This window comes from Syngnathus scovelli, chromosome 8, assembly GCF_024217435.2.
Source record: "Syngnathus scovelli strain Florida chromosome 8, RoL_Ssco_1.2, whole genome shotgun sequence".
NCBI lineage: Eukaryota > Metazoa > Chordata > Actinopteri > Syngnathiformes > Syngnathidae > Syngnathus > Syngnathus scovelli.
The window spans coordinates 8,568,559-8,584,323 of record NC_090854.1 but is presented as its reverse complement, the minus strand read 5'-3'; the positions used below and the strand labels follow the sequence as shown (position 1 = coordinate 8,584,323).

The 15,765-nt window shown below is 48.5% G+C and overlaps 1 protein-coding gene across 2 annotated transcripts in view; it reads left to right on the top strand.

Annotated features, from left to right (window-relative positions):
* The window catches only part of lrp2a (low density lipoprotein receptor-related protein 2a), a 31,975-nt gene that overhangs the window by 15,176 nt on the left and 1,034 nt on the right, over positions 1 to 15,765 (top strand). For both annotated transcript variants that reach the window (XM_049727808.2, XM_049727809.1), the window contains 51 exons: positions 26 to 254; positions 443 to 620; positions 747 to 875; positions 1,218 to 1,384; positions 1,482 to 1,625; positions 1,723 to 1,832; positions 1,907 to 2,084; positions 2,147 to 2,360; positions 2,423 to 2,662; positions 2,772 to 2,960; positions 3,050 to 3,982; positions 4,059 to 4,224; positions 4,290 to 4,448; positions 4,527 to 4,816; positions 4,899 to 5,099; positions 5,224 to 5,250; positions 5,343 to 5,378; positions 5,449 to 5,691; positions 5,774 to 5,899; positions 5,975 to 6,094; positions 6,602 to 6,733; positions 6,831 to 7,032; positions 7,100 to 7,395; positions 7,486 to 8,152; positions 8,215 to 8,385; positions 8,466 to 8,689; positions 8,819 to 8,996; positions 9,071 to 9,267; positions 9,342 to 9,587; positions 9,655 to 9,783; positions 10,536 to 10,655; positions 11,152 to 11,268; positions 11,606 to 11,722; positions 11,810 to 11,947; positions 12,013 to 12,135; positions 12,211 to 12,339; positions 12,404 to 12,535; positions 12,629 to 12,760; positions 12,844 to 12,987; positions 13,063 to 13,228; positions 13,304 to 13,432; positions 13,503 to 13,723; positions 13,823 to 14,002; positions 14,123 to 14,242; positions 14,365 to 14,455; positions 14,533 to 14,600; positions 14,765 to 14,882; positions 14,960 to 15,080; positions 15,141 to 15,251; positions 15,328 to 15,444; positions 15,662 to 15,733. In XM_049727808.2, the coding sequence (XP_049583765.1) occupies positions 26 to 254; positions 443 to 620; positions 747 to 875; positions 1,218 to 1,384; positions 1,482 to 1,625; positions 1,723 to 1,832; positions 1,907 to 2,084; positions 2,147 to 2,360; positions 2,423 to 2,662; positions 2,772 to 2,960; positions 3,050 to 3,982; positions 4,059 to 4,224; positions 4,290 to 4,448; positions 4,527 to 4,816; positions 4,899 to 5,099; positions 5,224 to 5,250; positions 5,343 to 5,378; positions 5,449 to 5,691; positions 5,774 to 5,899; positions 5,975 to 6,094; positions 6,602 to 6,733; positions 6,831 to 7,032; positions 7,100 to 7,395; positions 7,486 to 8,152; positions 8,215 to 8,385; positions 8,466 to 8,689; positions 8,819 to 8,996; positions 9,071 to 9,267; positions 9,342 to 9,587; positions 9,655 to 9,783; positions 10,536 to 10,655; positions 11,152 to 11,268; positions 11,606 to 11,722; positions 11,810 to 11,947; positions 12,013 to 12,135; positions 12,211 to 12,339; positions 12,404 to 12,535; positions 12,629 to 12,760; positions 12,844 to 12,987; positions 13,063 to 13,228; positions 13,304 to 13,432; positions 13,503 to 13,723; positions 13,823 to 14,002; positions 14,123 to 14,242; positions 14,365 to 14,455; positions 14,533 to 14,600; positions 14,765 to 14,882; positions 14,960 to 15,080; positions 15,141 to 15,251; positions 15,328 to 15,444; positions 15,662 to 15,733 (9,187 nt within the window). The remainder of the gene's footprint in view (positions 1 to 25; positions 255 to 442; positions 621 to 746; positions 876 to 1,217; positions 1,385 to 1,481; positions 1,626 to 1,722; positions 1,833 to 1,906; positions 2,085 to 2,146; positions 2,361 to 2,422; positions 2,663 to 2,771; positions 2,961 to 3,049; positions 3,983 to 4,058; positions 4,225 to 4,289; positions 4,449 to 4,526; positions 4,817 to 4,898; positions 5,100 to 5,223; positions 5,251 to 5,342; positions 5,379 to 5,448; positions 5,692 to 5,773; positions 5,900 to 5,974; positions 6,095 to 6,601; positions 6,734 to 6,830; positions 7,033 to 7,099; positions 7,396 to 7,485; positions 8,153 to 8,214; positions 8,386 to 8,465; positions 8,690 to 8,818; positions 8,997 to 9,070; positions 9,268 to 9,341; positions 9,588 to 9,654; positions 9,784 to 10,535; positions 10,656 to 11,151; positions 11,269 to 11,605; positions 11,723 to 11,809; positions 11,948 to 12,012; positions 12,136 to 12,210; positions 12,340 to 12,403; positions 12,536 to 12,628; positions 12,761 to 12,843; positions 12,988 to 13,062; positions 13,229 to 13,303; positions 13,433 to 13,502; positions 13,724 to 13,822; positions 14,003 to 14,122; positions 14,243 to 14,364; positions 14,456 to 14,532; positions 14,601 to 14,764; positions 14,883 to 14,959; positions 15,081 to 15,140; positions 15,252 to 15,327; positions 15,445 to 15,661; positions 15,734 to 15,765) is intronic.

The window sequence follows — 15,765 nt, the reverse complement described above, 5'->3', positions numbered from 1 at the left end:
GTTTCTTAAAATTTTTCTTTTGCAGTGCCCACCTCATGTTTTGGACGGACTGGGGGAGGAACCCCCGTATTGAGCGGGCCAGCATGGATGGCAAACTGAGAACCGTTATCATAAACAACAAACTGTACTGGCCCAACGGTCTTACCATCGATTATCCAAACAATTTGTTGTACTTTGCTGACGCCTATTTGGATTTCATAGACTACTGCGATTATAATGGCAAGAATAGAAAACAAGTCCTGGCCAGTGACCTGGTGAGTCCATGACTTTGGTGACATATCAGACCATGCACCTCATTGGCAAAAACATTGGGCCATCACTTTTACTGATTCTTTTAAAAGAATCAGAAGATCAATCATAAAACATTCTTTTGGGTTGAATGTTTTTAACACAGTTTTCTTTTTCTGTCTTTGCAACTCTCTATTTAAAAAAAAAAAAAAAGGTTCTTCAACATCCCCACGCAATTACCATTTTTGAGGATTTTGTGTATTGGACCGACAGATACATCAATCGCGTGATGCGAGCCCATAAGTGGCATGGGGAGAACCAGACAGTGATGCTGTTCAACCTTCCTCAGCCCATGGGTCTTGTGGCAATGCACCCGGCCCGACAGCCGGCAGGTATGATCGACCCATTTTACTCACTTGGTTTGAGAAGTAACGCTGCACTTTCCTTTATGAAGTCATTTTAGAGAGGAGTAAAAAGTTGCATTTACACTCATTTATTGTTGTGTGATTCATTTATAGGTAGCAATTACTGCTCCCAGAACACCTGCACTCATATTTGCTTGCTGTCGGCCATTGGACCACGGTTCTACTCATGTGCATGCCCCTCAGGGTGGACCCTGGCAGCCGACCAAGTCACGTGTACCAAAAGTATGTATGGTGTCTGTCTTCAACCAATACCTAACTGTATTAAGAGGTTCCATACTTGGCTATTTTGAGACAAGGAGCTTTCAGTCCAAGGAGTTTCCTTGTGTCGACAGCTCAGCTCATCTCAGGTTTCAGCAGATGAAAGCCAACACGATCTCCCCAGATGCCAACGATTATCCAAGAATGAAATTGCTCCTTAACAACTGATTGATTCTAATCTGTACTGACTAAGAAACTACGAATTTAGCGCATACTTTCACTCATCAGTAAATGATAAGTTTCAGGAAACCGTGGTATAGAAAGAATGTATTCATATTGTGCTTATTTTTAATTTGTTTTTGGTAGTTGAGGATCCTTTCTTGGTGGTGGTGAGAGACAGCATCATTTACGGCATTTCCTTGAATCCAAATGACATGAGCAATGGAGCAATGGTGCCCGTGGCTGGGCTTCAGAATGGCTATGACGTAGACTTTGATGACCGTGAACAGACTCTTTACTGGGTCGAGCACCCCGTGAGTTCCGGTCCATAAATTCCATGTCCAGTCACCTACTGGTTCTTCTGTCTTTGCTAAACATGCACAGTGACATCATCATCAACATCACTTTCAGGGTGAGATCCACAGAGTCAAGTCAGACGGTACCAACAGGACAGAGTTTGCCCCCGCGGCTCTTTTAGGATCTCCTGTGGGCCTGGCCCTGGACTGGATCACAGAAAACCTCTACTACACCAATCCGTCAACACAGACGATTGAGGTGAGACAATTAAGACAAACTTGAGTTTGTTTCATTATCTTGAGCAATTGGGGACCAAAAAAAAAAAAAGAAATGATAAAACCCATTGCTGGGGCAGGTTTTGAAGCTGAGAGGGGAGATCCAGTACAGAAAAACTCTCATCACAAATAACGGCTCACCAAATGGTGCCGGTAGTCCTGTTGGCATTGCTGTGGACCCGGCACGTGGGTAAGCGCTTTTTAACAACAAGCCGTCTCCACGTACACCGAGCCTATGACCTTCATCCTTTATATTTTTTTAAGCAAACTGTACTGGACCGATCAAGGGACGGAGAGCGGCATCCCCGCCAAGGTGGCATCTGCAGACATGGATGGTTTGAACCCTGTCATTCTGTTCACCAATAACCTGGACCACATTGAGTTCCTCACTGTGGACATTCAAGAGAACAAGCTGTACTGGGCTGTCACAAGCAGCGGCATGGTCGGTCTTAACTCAAACTACACGTTTTGCTCATCACAACCACTAATAGTGCCTGTCCGCAGATTGAACGTGGAGATCCAGATGGGACCAATCGCGTCTCCGTGGTGTCAGGTCTGGCTCACCCCTGCGGTGTGGCCGTCTATCAGAACTTCCTTTACTTCACCGACCGTGACTTTGAGGTCATAGAGCGCGTAGACAAGACAACAGGCTCCAACAGGGTTGTGCTACGGGATAATGTGTCTGGACTCAGAGTTCTGAAAGTTCATTTCCGAGACTGTGAGTACACAACATGTTAATGTTGCTAGTAAATTACTGATTGTTGTTCTTGACATTTTCAGCCTCTGCAGGCACAACCAACGGCTGTACCAACAACACGAATGCGTGCGAGCATTTATGCTTGCCTCGACCGCAGGGTCTCTTCACGTGTGCCTGCGCCACGGGCTTTAAACTCAACGCCGACAACGTGACCTGCGCCCCTTACAAGTCTTACGTTGTCATCTCCACGCTGTCCGCTATCAAAGGCTTCAGTCTCGAAGGGGCGGACCATGCTGAAGCTATGGTGCCAGTGGCAGGGCGAGGTCAGTCATTGTGGTCAAATGGAAGGCTATAAAAAATTCAAACTGATGATTTCCAAAAAGGAAACCCATTGTAGGCCTGGCTTGTAATGAATTAATTTTGTTCTTTCAGGTCGTAATGCTTTACATGTGGACGTGCACATGGCATCTGGTTACATCTACTGGTGTGACTTCAGCAGCACGGTTACAGCACAAAACGGGGTCAGAAGAATCAAGACAGATGGCTCGGGATTACACAGTGTCGTGAGCAGTGGCATAGGACGCAATGGCATACGAGGAATAGCTGTGGACTGGGCCGCAGGTATGCTGTTTTATTCTTTGCGTCACTCCCACCAGAAGCTTGACCTGATGCAAATTTAATTGTGTGGCTGATTTCTACCTTGTACCCAGGAAACCTTTATTTCACCAACGCCTTCCTGACGGAGACATACGTTGAAGTTCTTTGCCTGAACACTACGTTCCGAAGGGTACTGTTGAAAACCCAGACGGACATGCCGCGCCACATCGTGGTGGACCCTTGGAATAGATACTTATTCTGGGCCGACTACGGCCAGAACCCCAAAATCGAGCGAGCGCTTTTGGATGCAAGCAACCGCACGATTTTAGTATCATCGGGAATCATCACCCCACGAGGTCTCGCTCTGGACCAGGAAACTGGATACGTCTATTGGGTTGATGACTCTCTGGATATGATTGCCCGAGTCAGCCCCCAAGGAGGGGAGACGGAGGTCGTGCGCTACGGCAGTCGCTACCCAACTCCTTACGGAATCACCGTGTTTCAAGGGAGTATCATTTGGGTGGACAGAAACCTCAAGAAGGTTTTCCAAGCAAGCAAGGAACCCGGCAGCGCCGAGCAACCTGCTGTCTTAAGAGACAACATAAACATGTTGAGAGATGTTACTATTTTTGACCGGCGCATGCAGCCGTCCACAGCCCAAGAGCTTCACAATAACCCCTGTGTGGAGGCCAACGGAGGCTGCGCCCACTTCTGCTTTGCCTTGCCAACCGCCAACTTTGGCAACGCATCCAGGAAATGCGCTTGTGCCTTTGGGAATCTCGCGAGTGATGATGAGAGCTGTGTGGTGTCAAAGGATGATTATCTCATCTACACCACGGAGAGTACGGTGCGCAGCCTACGTCTTGATCCAAAAGACCACGCCGTACCCTTCCCAGTGGTCAATGTGCCACGTACTTCGGTGGCGCTGGATTTTGACCTCACCGACCAAAGGGTCTACTTCACTCAGAGTTCGGGCGCAGGAGCTAGCAAGATCAGCTACATCAGTTTGTCTTCTCCCACTTCAACTCCAGTGGTGGTTGCTTCAGGTAGGCAACAGTCTTCCTTTTTTTTTTTTCAAGACATGTAATGTCTAATGTAGTTGTGGTTCATATGATGCGACAGATCTCGGGGCTCCTGATGGCATCGCATACGACTGGATAAATCGACGGATTTACTACAGCGACTATGCTAACCAGAGCATCAGCTCAATGTCTGTGAATGGATCTCAGAGGACGATTATCGCACACGTGTCCAGGCCGAGGGCCATCATGTTGGACCCTTGCCGGGGGTAAGGCTTTCTTGCATTTTGAAGTTTTGAATTTTTTTTTATATGAATCCTGTCTTTTTTGACAGATACATGTATTGGACGGACTGGGGAACCCATGCAAAGATCGAGCGTGCTACCTTAGGTGGGAATTTCCGAAAGGAGATTATCAACAGCAGTCTGGTGTGGCCCAATGGACTGAGTTTAGACTATGAAGAGGAAAGGCTGTATTGGGCTGATGCCAGCTTGTAAGATCAGGCAAAATCAATTTCTGTATTCCAAGTCGTTCTTCCTCACTGCCGTTGTTCATTTTGCTCCGCCATCAGACAGAAAATCGAGCGATCTTCTCTGACCGGATCAAATCGGGAGGTCATCGTCAGTACGGCCATCTACCCGTTCGCATTGGCGATGTTTGACCAGTTCATTTACTGGACTGACTGGAACACACGTAGCATCTACCGGGCCAACAAACATGACGGCTCCGACCAGACGGTAATGATTCAGAACCTTCCGTCTCGGCCCATGGACATCCATGTTTTGGCCAGCGGGAAGCAGCAGCAGTGTGTCAGTCCTTGCGAGCAGTTTAACGGAGGCTGCAGTCATATCTGCACACCAGGTATGAACATTCTTATTATTGTCTTTGCGGGCGTGACGTTAAATCCAGAAAAAAATAATTAAATCAAATGTGATCCTCTTAGGGCCCAACGGAGCTGAGTGTCACTGTCCATTAGAGGGGCACTGGTACCTCGCTGACAATAAGCACTGCATCCCTGATAACAGGACTCGGTGCCAGCCGGGTCAATTTACTTGTCTAAATGGTCGCTGCATTCGTGCCCAGTGGAAGTGTGACAATGACAATGATTGCGGAGATGGCAGTGATGAGCTGGAGAGAGTCTGTGGTAGGGACTCTTTACATTTGTCAACTTCCATATTTGGGGGGGTTTCTGATTAACCTCACTGGTAGACCTCTTTATACTAACAAGCCCTGTGTGTCTCTTTGCTCTAAAAATAATTGCTTCTTAGGAATCAAGACTGATTTCAGCTATGTAGGTGTGTATGCTTACTTGTTAATTCAAATTCATTTAACAGGCTCCGAGCAACAAATCAATACTAATCACAAGTACTTACATCTTTGCATGCAGTCCCTCAGTTCCTGTCATCATTCATAGCCTTGTCAGGTAACATGAGAATTTGTATGTGGTAAAAGTTGTTGAAGGTCTCTGACAGGTCCCACGTTTCATTTGTTAGCCTTCCACACATGTGACTCCACCGTGTTCACGTGCGGCAACGGGCGATGCGTGCCCTACCACTACCGTTGCGACCACTACGACGACTGCGGCGACAACAGCGACGAAGTGGGCTGTCTGTTCAGGCGCTGTGACCCCAGCGCAGAGTTCACCTGCAACAATGGCCGATGTATTTCCAAGGAGCACGTTTGCAACGGCATCAATAACTGCTATGACAACGGCACCTCAGATGAGCAAAACTGCCGTGAGTCAATTTAGAAATTTCAGCCAAATGCCAATTTGTGTATTCATGTCATTCATTCATAATGAATGAACTGATTATTTAGCTGAGAGAACATGCCAGCCGGAACACACCAAGTGTCAGTCGACCAACATTTGCATCCCGCGCTCGTACCTGTGCGACGGAGACGACGACTGCGGAGATATGAGCGACGAGAGTCCGACGCACTGCGGTGAGTTTAACACCGACGCAACAATTTCATTCGTGACGCCGTTCGAGTGATACCTTTTACATTTTCCTCCCCCAGCTACATCCACATGTACCCAGAGCGAGTTCCGTTGCTCCAGCGGTCGTTGCATTCCCGCCCACTGGTACTGTGACGGAGGGGCCGATTGTGCCAACGGCTCTGATGAACCCCTCTCCTGCAGTGAGTGTCACACAACTCATTTACCCAAAAAGCCTCTAATGGCCTTTGCTGGCTTTGTGTGTCTGAACTCACCACCATCACACCCCCTCCCCCAGTTTTTTGTGTGTTTGTGCCTGTCCGCCCATCGAAGAATGGTGAGTGATGCAGCGGTGTGTGCGGTGTATCTCTTTGTTGACGAGGTGCTCAGCCAGGCCTCCTATTGTGTGTTGGATTCTACTGTGGCGCACCCCCTCCAAACCTCTTTTTGTCCTGTGGGGGTTACACAGCTTCACGTTGGCTTTTGTTTGGATAGCTCACCATGCATGGGAATGTGGACTTACCAGGGCTATTTTGGTAGTGTTGGAATTTCTTCTCAAGATATTTTCAACACTTTAAATTGGTAAATAAATGTGTATAAATATCAGACATGAGGATGGACCAAGAGTATCAATTTCTGAAAAATATGGAAGTGATCATATCTGGATACGCATATCAATTTTCAATTGGGTGTACATTTTGTCTTTGTAGCCACATTAGCCAGGACGTGCAATGCAGATCAGTTCCGGTGCGATGATGGCAGATGCATCGCCACCTCCTGGATTTGTGATGGAGACAACGACTGTGGTGACATGAGCGATGAAGACCAACGGCACAATTGTGGTACGCACCATACTATTTATCCCCATTATCACTTCAGGAATGTTCGGGTAATTGCTGTTCAAGCTTTTTCTAATCAGCTCTCTGTGATTGCATCCAGCCAACCGTGCCTGTTCCAGCGCAGAGTTCACTTGCGCGAACAACCAACCGCCTCAACGCAAGTGCATTCCTCAAGACTGGCTATGTGACGGAGACGCCGACTGCGCGGATGCGCTGGACGAGCATCAGAATTGTTCGCGGAGATCCTGTGGAGTCAACGAGTTCACCTGCAGCAACGGCCTCTGCATACGTAGCTCCTACAGGTTACGCCGAATCACCTCTTTTGTGGTTGGTGCGATGACTTCCTCATGTTGTGCTATTCTAAATTAGGTGCGACAGGCGAAACGACTGCGGCGACAGCAGCGACGAACAGGGCTGTGCCTACCAGCCGTGCCAGCAACACCAGTTCACCTGCCAGAACGGTCGATGCGTGTCGCATGACTTTGTCTGCGACGGGGACAACGATTGCGGAGACGAGTCCGATGAACTGGAGCATGTGTGCCACGCCCCTCCGCTCACTTGCCCCCCGGGAGAGTTCACATGTGACAACGGGCACTGTATCCCCTTGAGCCAGGTGTGTAACCGGGACGACAACTGCTCCGACAACAGTGACGAGAAAGGATGCGGTAAGTGTGATGAAGATTTACCCGCTATATCACCTCAGTTCACTTCTCTCTAAAAATATTCTATATTTTTTGGTGCTCGTGTCATTTCAGGTATCAACGAGTGCACAGATCAATCGATCCATCACTGCGACCACAATTGTTCAAACACAGCCACCAGCTTCATCTGCACATGTCGCCCGGGCTACCGCCTCATGTCCGACGGGACGACGTGCGACGATGTCAACGAGTGCGTGGAGACGCCCAGTGTGTGCAGCCAAGTGTGCGAGAACACGGTGGGCTCGTACGTCTGCAAGTGCGCCCCAGGCTTCCTCCGAGAGCCGGACGGGCGCAGGTGTCGGCAAAACAGCAACATCTCGCCTCACCTCATCTTCAGCAACCGCTACTACCTCAGGAACCTGTCCACAGATGGGCAGGCTTACTCGCTGATCCTGCAGGGCCTGACCAGTGTTGTGGCCATGGACTTTGACCGCATGGACAAGCGCTTGTATTGGATCGACGTGAGCCGCAGGGTGATTGAAAGAATGTCCTACAATGGCAGCAACAGAGAAGTGGTAGTCAACGGAATTGTGCACGGCGAGGGCCTCGCGATCGACTGGATCGCCAGGAAGCTCTACTGGGTGGATAGTTTCATGGATTGCCTTTTAGTATCAGAACTGGACGGACGATTTGTGAAAAAATTGGCTGAGCACTGCGTCGATGCTAATAACACTTACTGCTTTGAGAACCCCCGAGCCATCGTGTTGCATCCCAAACAAGGGTGAGTAGAAGAAATGTCAGTTGATTTTGCCAAGTTGTGATTCTGATTTTTCCCCTGGTTAGTTATGTTTACTGGAGCGACTGGGGTGACAAAGCCTTCATAGGCCGAGTTGGAATGGACGGAACCAACAAAGTAGCGATCATCACCACAAAGATAGAGTGGCCCAATGGGCTCACCATAGACTACACCAATGATAAGCTCTACTGGTCCGACGCACATTTGAACTACATCGAGTAAGTCCATATTCTCTTCTCACTTCCAATAAAAACTTTAAACCTCGCAAATTTCAATCCGTATCCATTTTTCTCCCCAGGTATTCGGATTTGGATGGCCACCACAGACACACGGTGTACAACGGGGTTTTGCCTCATCCCTTTGCCCTGACCGTGTTCGAGGACACTGTCTATTGGACGGACTGGAACACACGAACGGTGGAAAAAGGAAACAAATATGACGGCTCTGGTCGCCAGGTTCTGGTCAACACCACACACAGACCGTTTGATATTCACGTGTGCCATCCTTACAGGCAGCCCATTGGTGAGTTCAGCTTTGACCTCTCTCACCTCATGTTGTTATTTACTCAGACTTAAGTGCAGGTTTAGATTACCAACTTGTATTTGTCCAAGTGAGATTGATCAAACCTCTCTTTGCTTCTTCCTCCGGTAGTAAACAATCCTTGTGCGGTGAACAATGGAGGTTGCACTCACCTGTGCCTCATCCGTCACGGGGGGCGGGAACACACTTGCGAGTGTCCCGATCACTTCCTGGCTATGCAAATCGGAGGAGTGACCAGATGCCTTCCCATGTGTACCAGCACCCAGTACAGATGTGCCAACAATGAACGGTTTGTCACCTATCTTTCAACATTACGCAAAATCATGCCTCCAACAAGGCCTTGAAATGTTGCGTCATCGACAGTTGTATTCCGATCTGGTGGAAGTGTGACGGTCAGAAAGACTGCAGGGACGGCTCGGACGAACCCTCTACATGCCCCTTGCGCCACTGCAGGCTGGGCCACTTTCAGTGCAACGACGGCAATTGCACCACTCCTCACTCGTTATGCAACGGCAAGCGGGACTGCCACGACGGTTCCGACGAAGACGCCGTTTTGTGCGGTTAGTTGCGCTTCATTTCAAATTTGCTCCCATCTTCGACATGTCGCTCGAACTTCACCGACGTCACCTTCCAGCGACACACCAATGCGAACCTCACCAGTGGCAGTGCGCAAACAAACAGTGCATCCCTGAGTCGTGGCAGTGCGACGGCGAGGACGACTGCGGCGACCGCTCCGACGAAGACCCCTCCCACTGTTCCACCAGGACGTGCCGTCCCGGGCAGTTCAAATGCCGCAATGGACGCTGTATCCCCCCAAAATGGAAATGTGACACCGACGATGACTGCGGGGACAACTCCGACGAGCCTCTGGAGGAGTGCAGTGAGTGAGGTTTGACCTTTCTTCTTTCTACACTGCCCAGTATGACACAATCATTTTTTTCTGCAAGTGGGGCCAGCGTACCGCTGTGACAACCACACCGAGTTTGACTGCAAGACCAACTACCGATGTGTGCCGCTCTGGTCTGTCTGCAACGGCCACGACGACTGCAGAGACAACAGCGACGAGCAGGGCTGCGGTGAGTCCGACAGTGGGCCGCAATTAGTATCACCACCTCCTCTTATTAGAAATTAGATTTATGAGATGTTGGCTATCTGCGTGTACGTGTGTGCTTTTGCTCTGTCCTTGCGTGGGGAGGAGGGGGGGCACGGGTTCACTCGCCGAGCTTTGTAATCCACGCACACACACTCCCGCCTCTTATCAGAGGCCCTCGCTCCATTAGTGCCATGCCCGAGCTGGAGGGGAGATCCGCGCTAATCTTGCCGTAAGAATGCAGCAGATGGGCCAGGTGGAGGTTGAGGAGAGCAGCACGCTCTATCTTCCGCAGCTAGCACCGTGTGGTGGAGACGGCTCACACCGGCTCTCCTCCACTTCCTTGACTTCTCTGCACACGCACATGCACTGGGCATGAATACAGGTCACCCATCTGGCTCAGACATGCTCCTCCACTCCCTCCTGTGTGGTTTAATTAAGAAACGCGATGCCTTTCATTTCAAACTTTCAGCATTACTCCAGACCCCCGACGTTGACGTTATGAAAGCATTGCTAAGAACTCGGTGTGTGTTCAAAAAGTAAGAGTAGAGTTTCACTGCTCAATCTGTCATTTAAATTAAGTAACACGGGTAGTGAACCTAAGAATAGTTTTACTCTAAAACTAAGTGTAATTGATCTTATCAAAACCCTCATAAGCACCAGAATCAATTTAAAGTTCCTGTAAAGTGAAAATAAAATTTTGATACACAGTTTTCTGAACCCTTTTTCTCTTTTCAGATGAGGTGGCCTGCGATGCCAGCGGAGACTTTCAGTGCGGCAACCATCGTTGCATCCCACTAAGGTGGCGCTGTGACGGCGATGACGACTGCGGGGACAATTCCGACGAGCGCAGCTGTAGTAAGTCTTCGCCACATTTTGAACTGATGTGAAAGAGAGCGAGAGATGATATGCTTACAAATAAATTCATTTGGTACTCCTTCATCAAGTTTTCTTTTTTTCTTTTCATTTTTTTATCGGGGGTAATATTTTCGCAAAGGGCTTCACACTCGTGCTGACAGCTGGCTGCCGTAAGAGGAGTCAAGCGGGCTTATCGACAGCTTGAGAAACAGTCTGTCCTCAGGAGAGAGGGAGTCTGTCACCTTTGAACCCTCACCGAATTAAATCACGCCTGAGAAGGTGCCACTTAATAAGGAGGAAACCCGTCTGGGATTCGCCGCTGAACTTAAAGAGGCCGTGTTGTTTTTTTCTTGAGGTCATTGTAAGGAGTCAAATCATACAGAGGCCTTGAAAGCGTGTTAATGTGTTCCTTCACTCCTGATAAGTGTATCAGATGATGGAATTTGTGAAAATAAAGATTTTCACTTGTGAAATATCTGTTTACCCTCCTCCTCAGCACCGCGCGCTTGCACCGAGAGCGAGTTTCGCTGCAACAATCTGCACTGCATTCCCGACCGTTGGGTCTGTGACCATGACAACGACTGTGAAGACAACTCGGATGAAAGAGACTGTGGTGGGTGGAGGCTCTTTGTTTTGGCTGGGGGTCCGGCTGTTTCCGAGTATCCGCGGACCACCGTGCCAAGACCTAATAAAACGGGCATTTTTGAGCGGAGAAGACAGACGGGACCACCTGTCGTCTTTTATTCAGACAGAATGAACGCTTCCATGCGTACAGTGCTGGGAGAATAGGGGACAGTTGTTGATCAAGACTAGGTACATAAAATAACAAATGCTGACAACAATTCAATGGATTTACACTCACTGGCCACCACTTTGCATATTTTCTATTTAATGCCATGCGATCTATATTTCATAATAGAGTTGTATTCATGAAATAATGTATGTCTCAGAGCTTCGGACATGCCACCCTGGCTACTTCCAGTGCGGGAGCGGGCATTGCATCGCCGACCGCTTCAAATGTGACGGCAACGCAGACTGCGTGGATTACACGGACGAGTCGTCATGCGGTGAGCGCTTTGGATCACAAACATGTCTCTCGCAATTTGATTAATTTCCAGTACAAGTCTCATTGAGTTGTTTTCCTGACTTTGTAGCACCACGCTTCCCAAACGGCACCTACTGCCCCCACTTCCTGTTTGAGTGCAAGAACCATGTCTGCGTGCAGCCTCACTGGAAGTGCGACGGAGACGACGACTGCGGGGACAAATCCGACGAGGAGCTTCACCTCTGCTGTAAGTAGAAAGAGTCCATCTGTTGCTAAATGTCCGGGGTGTCATTGTCAACTCGGTTTCCATAGTGACAGTCCAATGCGAGACGCCGTTCCGTTTCCGTTGCGACAACAACCGTTGCATCTACAGCCACGAGCTATGCAACTCTGCGGACGACTGTGGCGACGGCTCGGATGAGAAACGAGAAAACTGTGAGCTGACTTTGAAGCATCTCTCACTTGATTGCGCTCTTCTCTATTAACCCTCGATCATTTCTTCTCCTCCAGGCCAAAGCCCCACTCACGGCCCTTGCGCTGACGAGGAGTACAAATGCAGTAATCGACAATGCATTCCTCTTCAGTACGCCTGCGATGATTATGACGACTGCGGGGACCAGTCGGATGAACTCGGCTGCCGTACGTTAACGACTCAGCTCATCATATTGTCCTTATTATTAACACATTCTTGTTCTCCTATCAGACCAGCAAAGCACGCATTCTTGCAGTGCCCAGATGTGTGAACACAACTGCACCGACTTGACGGACGGAGGCTTCTTGTGCTCCTGCATGCCAGGTTACCGAGCCAGAAGCGACGAACGACACACCTGTGAAGGTATTTTTGTTTGATTCAACACAAAAGCTAAAATTCACATTATTTGGTCCAAACAACTTATTATCAACAATTTCTCTTACTGGGGGGAAAAAGATATCAACGAGTGTGAGGTGTACGGGATTTGCCCCCAAGAGTGCAAGAACACAAAGGGAAGCTATGAGTGTTTCTGCGCTGAGGGCTTTGTCTCCTTTAGCGAACCACATGGGACCCAGTGTGCCGCTCAAGGTAAGAAACATCTCCGCAAACATACGATTTGGGTTTTTTTTTTTGCGTTGAGCTGCATGTATCCTTTATCTGTGTCATAAAAGGAAACCCACCAGTGCTTCTCCTGCCGGATAACGTCCGTATCCGACGCTTCAATCTTTCATCTGAGCAGTATTCCGACTATGTGGACAATGCTGAACACATCCAAGCTCTGGACTACTTGTGGGATCCAGAAAAACAAGGCCTAAGTAAGGATATCGCCTACTAAATTTTTCATTTTGTTTGTCTGGAGCAACACAATGAATTAGCTCGTTTTGTTTTAGGCATTGTGTACTGGACAGTTGTGGGTCGAGGATCCGAGTTCGGCTCCATCAAACGTGCTTATATGACCACCTTCAATGATCACGGCAACAACCCAGTCAGAGACGTGGACCTCAATCTGAAATATGTTGCTAATCCCGACGGCATCGCTGTCGACTGGGTTGGCGGGTAATTCACTCGGTCTTGTTCGGGTTTTTATTTTCTTATAGCCCAGTTGGTTAACACTTCAACCTCTGTTTGCAGGCACATATACTGGACTGATGCTGGCACCAATCGTATTGAAGTGGCCAAACTGGACGGGCGTTACAGGAAGTGGTTGGTCCACACTGATCTCGACCAGCCCGCTGCCATCGTTGTCAATCCAGCACTCGGGTAATAATGCTTTACTTGAATGATATTGTGTAAGCAAAATTTAACCTATGTTTTTTTTGGTCTTTCTCAGAACAATGTACTGGACCGACTGGGGTCGGAAACCCAAAATCGAATCGGCGTGGATGGATGGCCAAAGTAGGCAGGTGCTGGTCAGTGAAGATTTGGGCTGGCCTACCGGGCTGGCTCTGGACTATCTGAATGCACACAGGATCTACTGGTGTGACTCCAAAGAAAACATCATTGGGTCCATGAAACCCGATGGCACAGATAGAAAGATCATCATATCGGGAGGTCAGAACCATCTTTTACGATCCTGTACTTTTGCCCACAATGTGACATGAAAACAATACATATTGATGGTACCCTGCTTTAATTGTGTCCATGGTTTAGATATTGGGAATCCATTCAGTTTGGATCTCTTTGAGGGCCATGTGTACTGGACAACAAAGGAGAAAGGGGAAGTGTGGAGGACAAATAAATTTGGAAAAGGATACAAAGTCAAAGTGTTAACCATCAACCCATGGCTGACTCAGGTTCGCATTTACCAGGAGCACCGGCACAACCACTCAGGTCAGTCCGTAATCACACAAACACAGTAAATATTCTGAACTATTTATGTATAATGTGAGTTTTTTTATTATCTCAACAACACTTGTGTCATTCGCGTGACTCTGCTTTTGCCATCATCAGTGCCCAACCCTTGCAAGAATGTGTGCAGTCACCTGTGCCTCCTCCGGCCCGGTGGTTACACGTGTGCCTGCCCCCAAGGTTCCTCAGCACTGGATTTCGACTCGGGTGAATGCGATGCAGGTACGCCGCAGCCTGACTGCATGCGCCGCCTCGCTCCCGCTTGTCCTTGTGTCCGGCTGCTCCTCGTGGTTTTGATTTTGTTGCGTGATTTTTTTTTGTTTGCCCGGCTTCTTCCCTCGCAGCCATTGAGGCGCCTGTTGCGATGCCTCTTGCATGCAGATGCATGAATGGTGGCACTTGCTACACCGACGAAGCGGGTCTGCCCAAGTGCAAGTGAGTGTTGTTACTTGAGGTTTCATAAAGGTCCAAAAAAGATCACCTGGTAATTTCTAATCCTGTCTTTTACAAAGATGTCCTTACGGTTATTTGGGCAGCTACTGCGAAATGGGCAAGTCACGAAGCGCTCCAGCGGGAACAGGTACAACGGCATCAAGAAAAAAATGTTGACATTGCCAGTATTATAGAAGCTCCTTCCTTCAATCCAACATAGTTCACTGGCAAAAAGAGTAAAAGTAGTACATTTTTCAGTAAAAAAAAAAAAAAACAGCATCTGTTAAAATAATCCACCTTTTCTATCTGAAGCTGTGGCAGTTCTTCTCGCAGCCATCATCATCATTATTACTGGCGCCTTGGCAGTCGGGGTCTTTCTCAACTACAAACGAACCGGATCCTTCCTCCCCTCTCTGCCCAAACTGCCCAGGTAGCTTTTTTTCCAGTTCTGTTCAAATGCACACTTTGCAAACGAGTTGCAAAGTCATGCAAGTCTGCTTTCGCTAGCCTCAGCAGTCTGGTGAAGTCTAGCGACACAGGCAATGGAGTGACCTTCCGCTCGGGCGATAACGTGGATCTCGGACCCACGCGCATCGGAGTGTCGTTCATCGATACCGCCATGCAGATGGTGAGTTCTTCTAATTTCCATTTTTTGTACATTATTAACGGCAACACAATGTTACCACAGGATGATCGTTTTGCCGTGGAAGTGGCGAGGCATCCCGTCACCTTTGAGAATCCGTTATATGCCAACGCGGCCGCCATGGCGGCGGACCCGGCTGTCATTCACGCCTCGCAGGTACACCAGCACACCTCACACATCTGCTAATGCCTCATGTTACCATTTTTTTTTTTGGGGGGGGGCTCCTCAACAGGTGACTGTTAACGTGAGTGGCGAGAAATTACAGAACAATTTTGCGAACCCGGTCTATCACGCTGAGCAGAGCGCAGGCCTTGTTCACACGTCGTCTGTTGGGACCAAATCTGTTGAGGTCAGTTTCTCAATTATCAAGAGGATATTGTATAATCTTGCGTTGTTATTATTAGGAATAAGTCCAGCTCAAAATGAGGAATAGAATGTTCCTCGCTGTTCTCTACCGAAAATTGGCAAGTACAGTAATTAAGGGCCCGTCCAAAATGTTTAGAATTGCCAACAGATGCCACAAGATGGCAGGAAAGCATAAATGAATAATGTGACTTTTCTGTAAGGAGTCAACATGGAGCCTATTGAAGCGTCGACTGAAGCCCAGCAGCGCTTTTGAAACCCAGTCCTACTCCAAGGTGGGTTAAGCTAAATTTGGAATTTCGAAAAG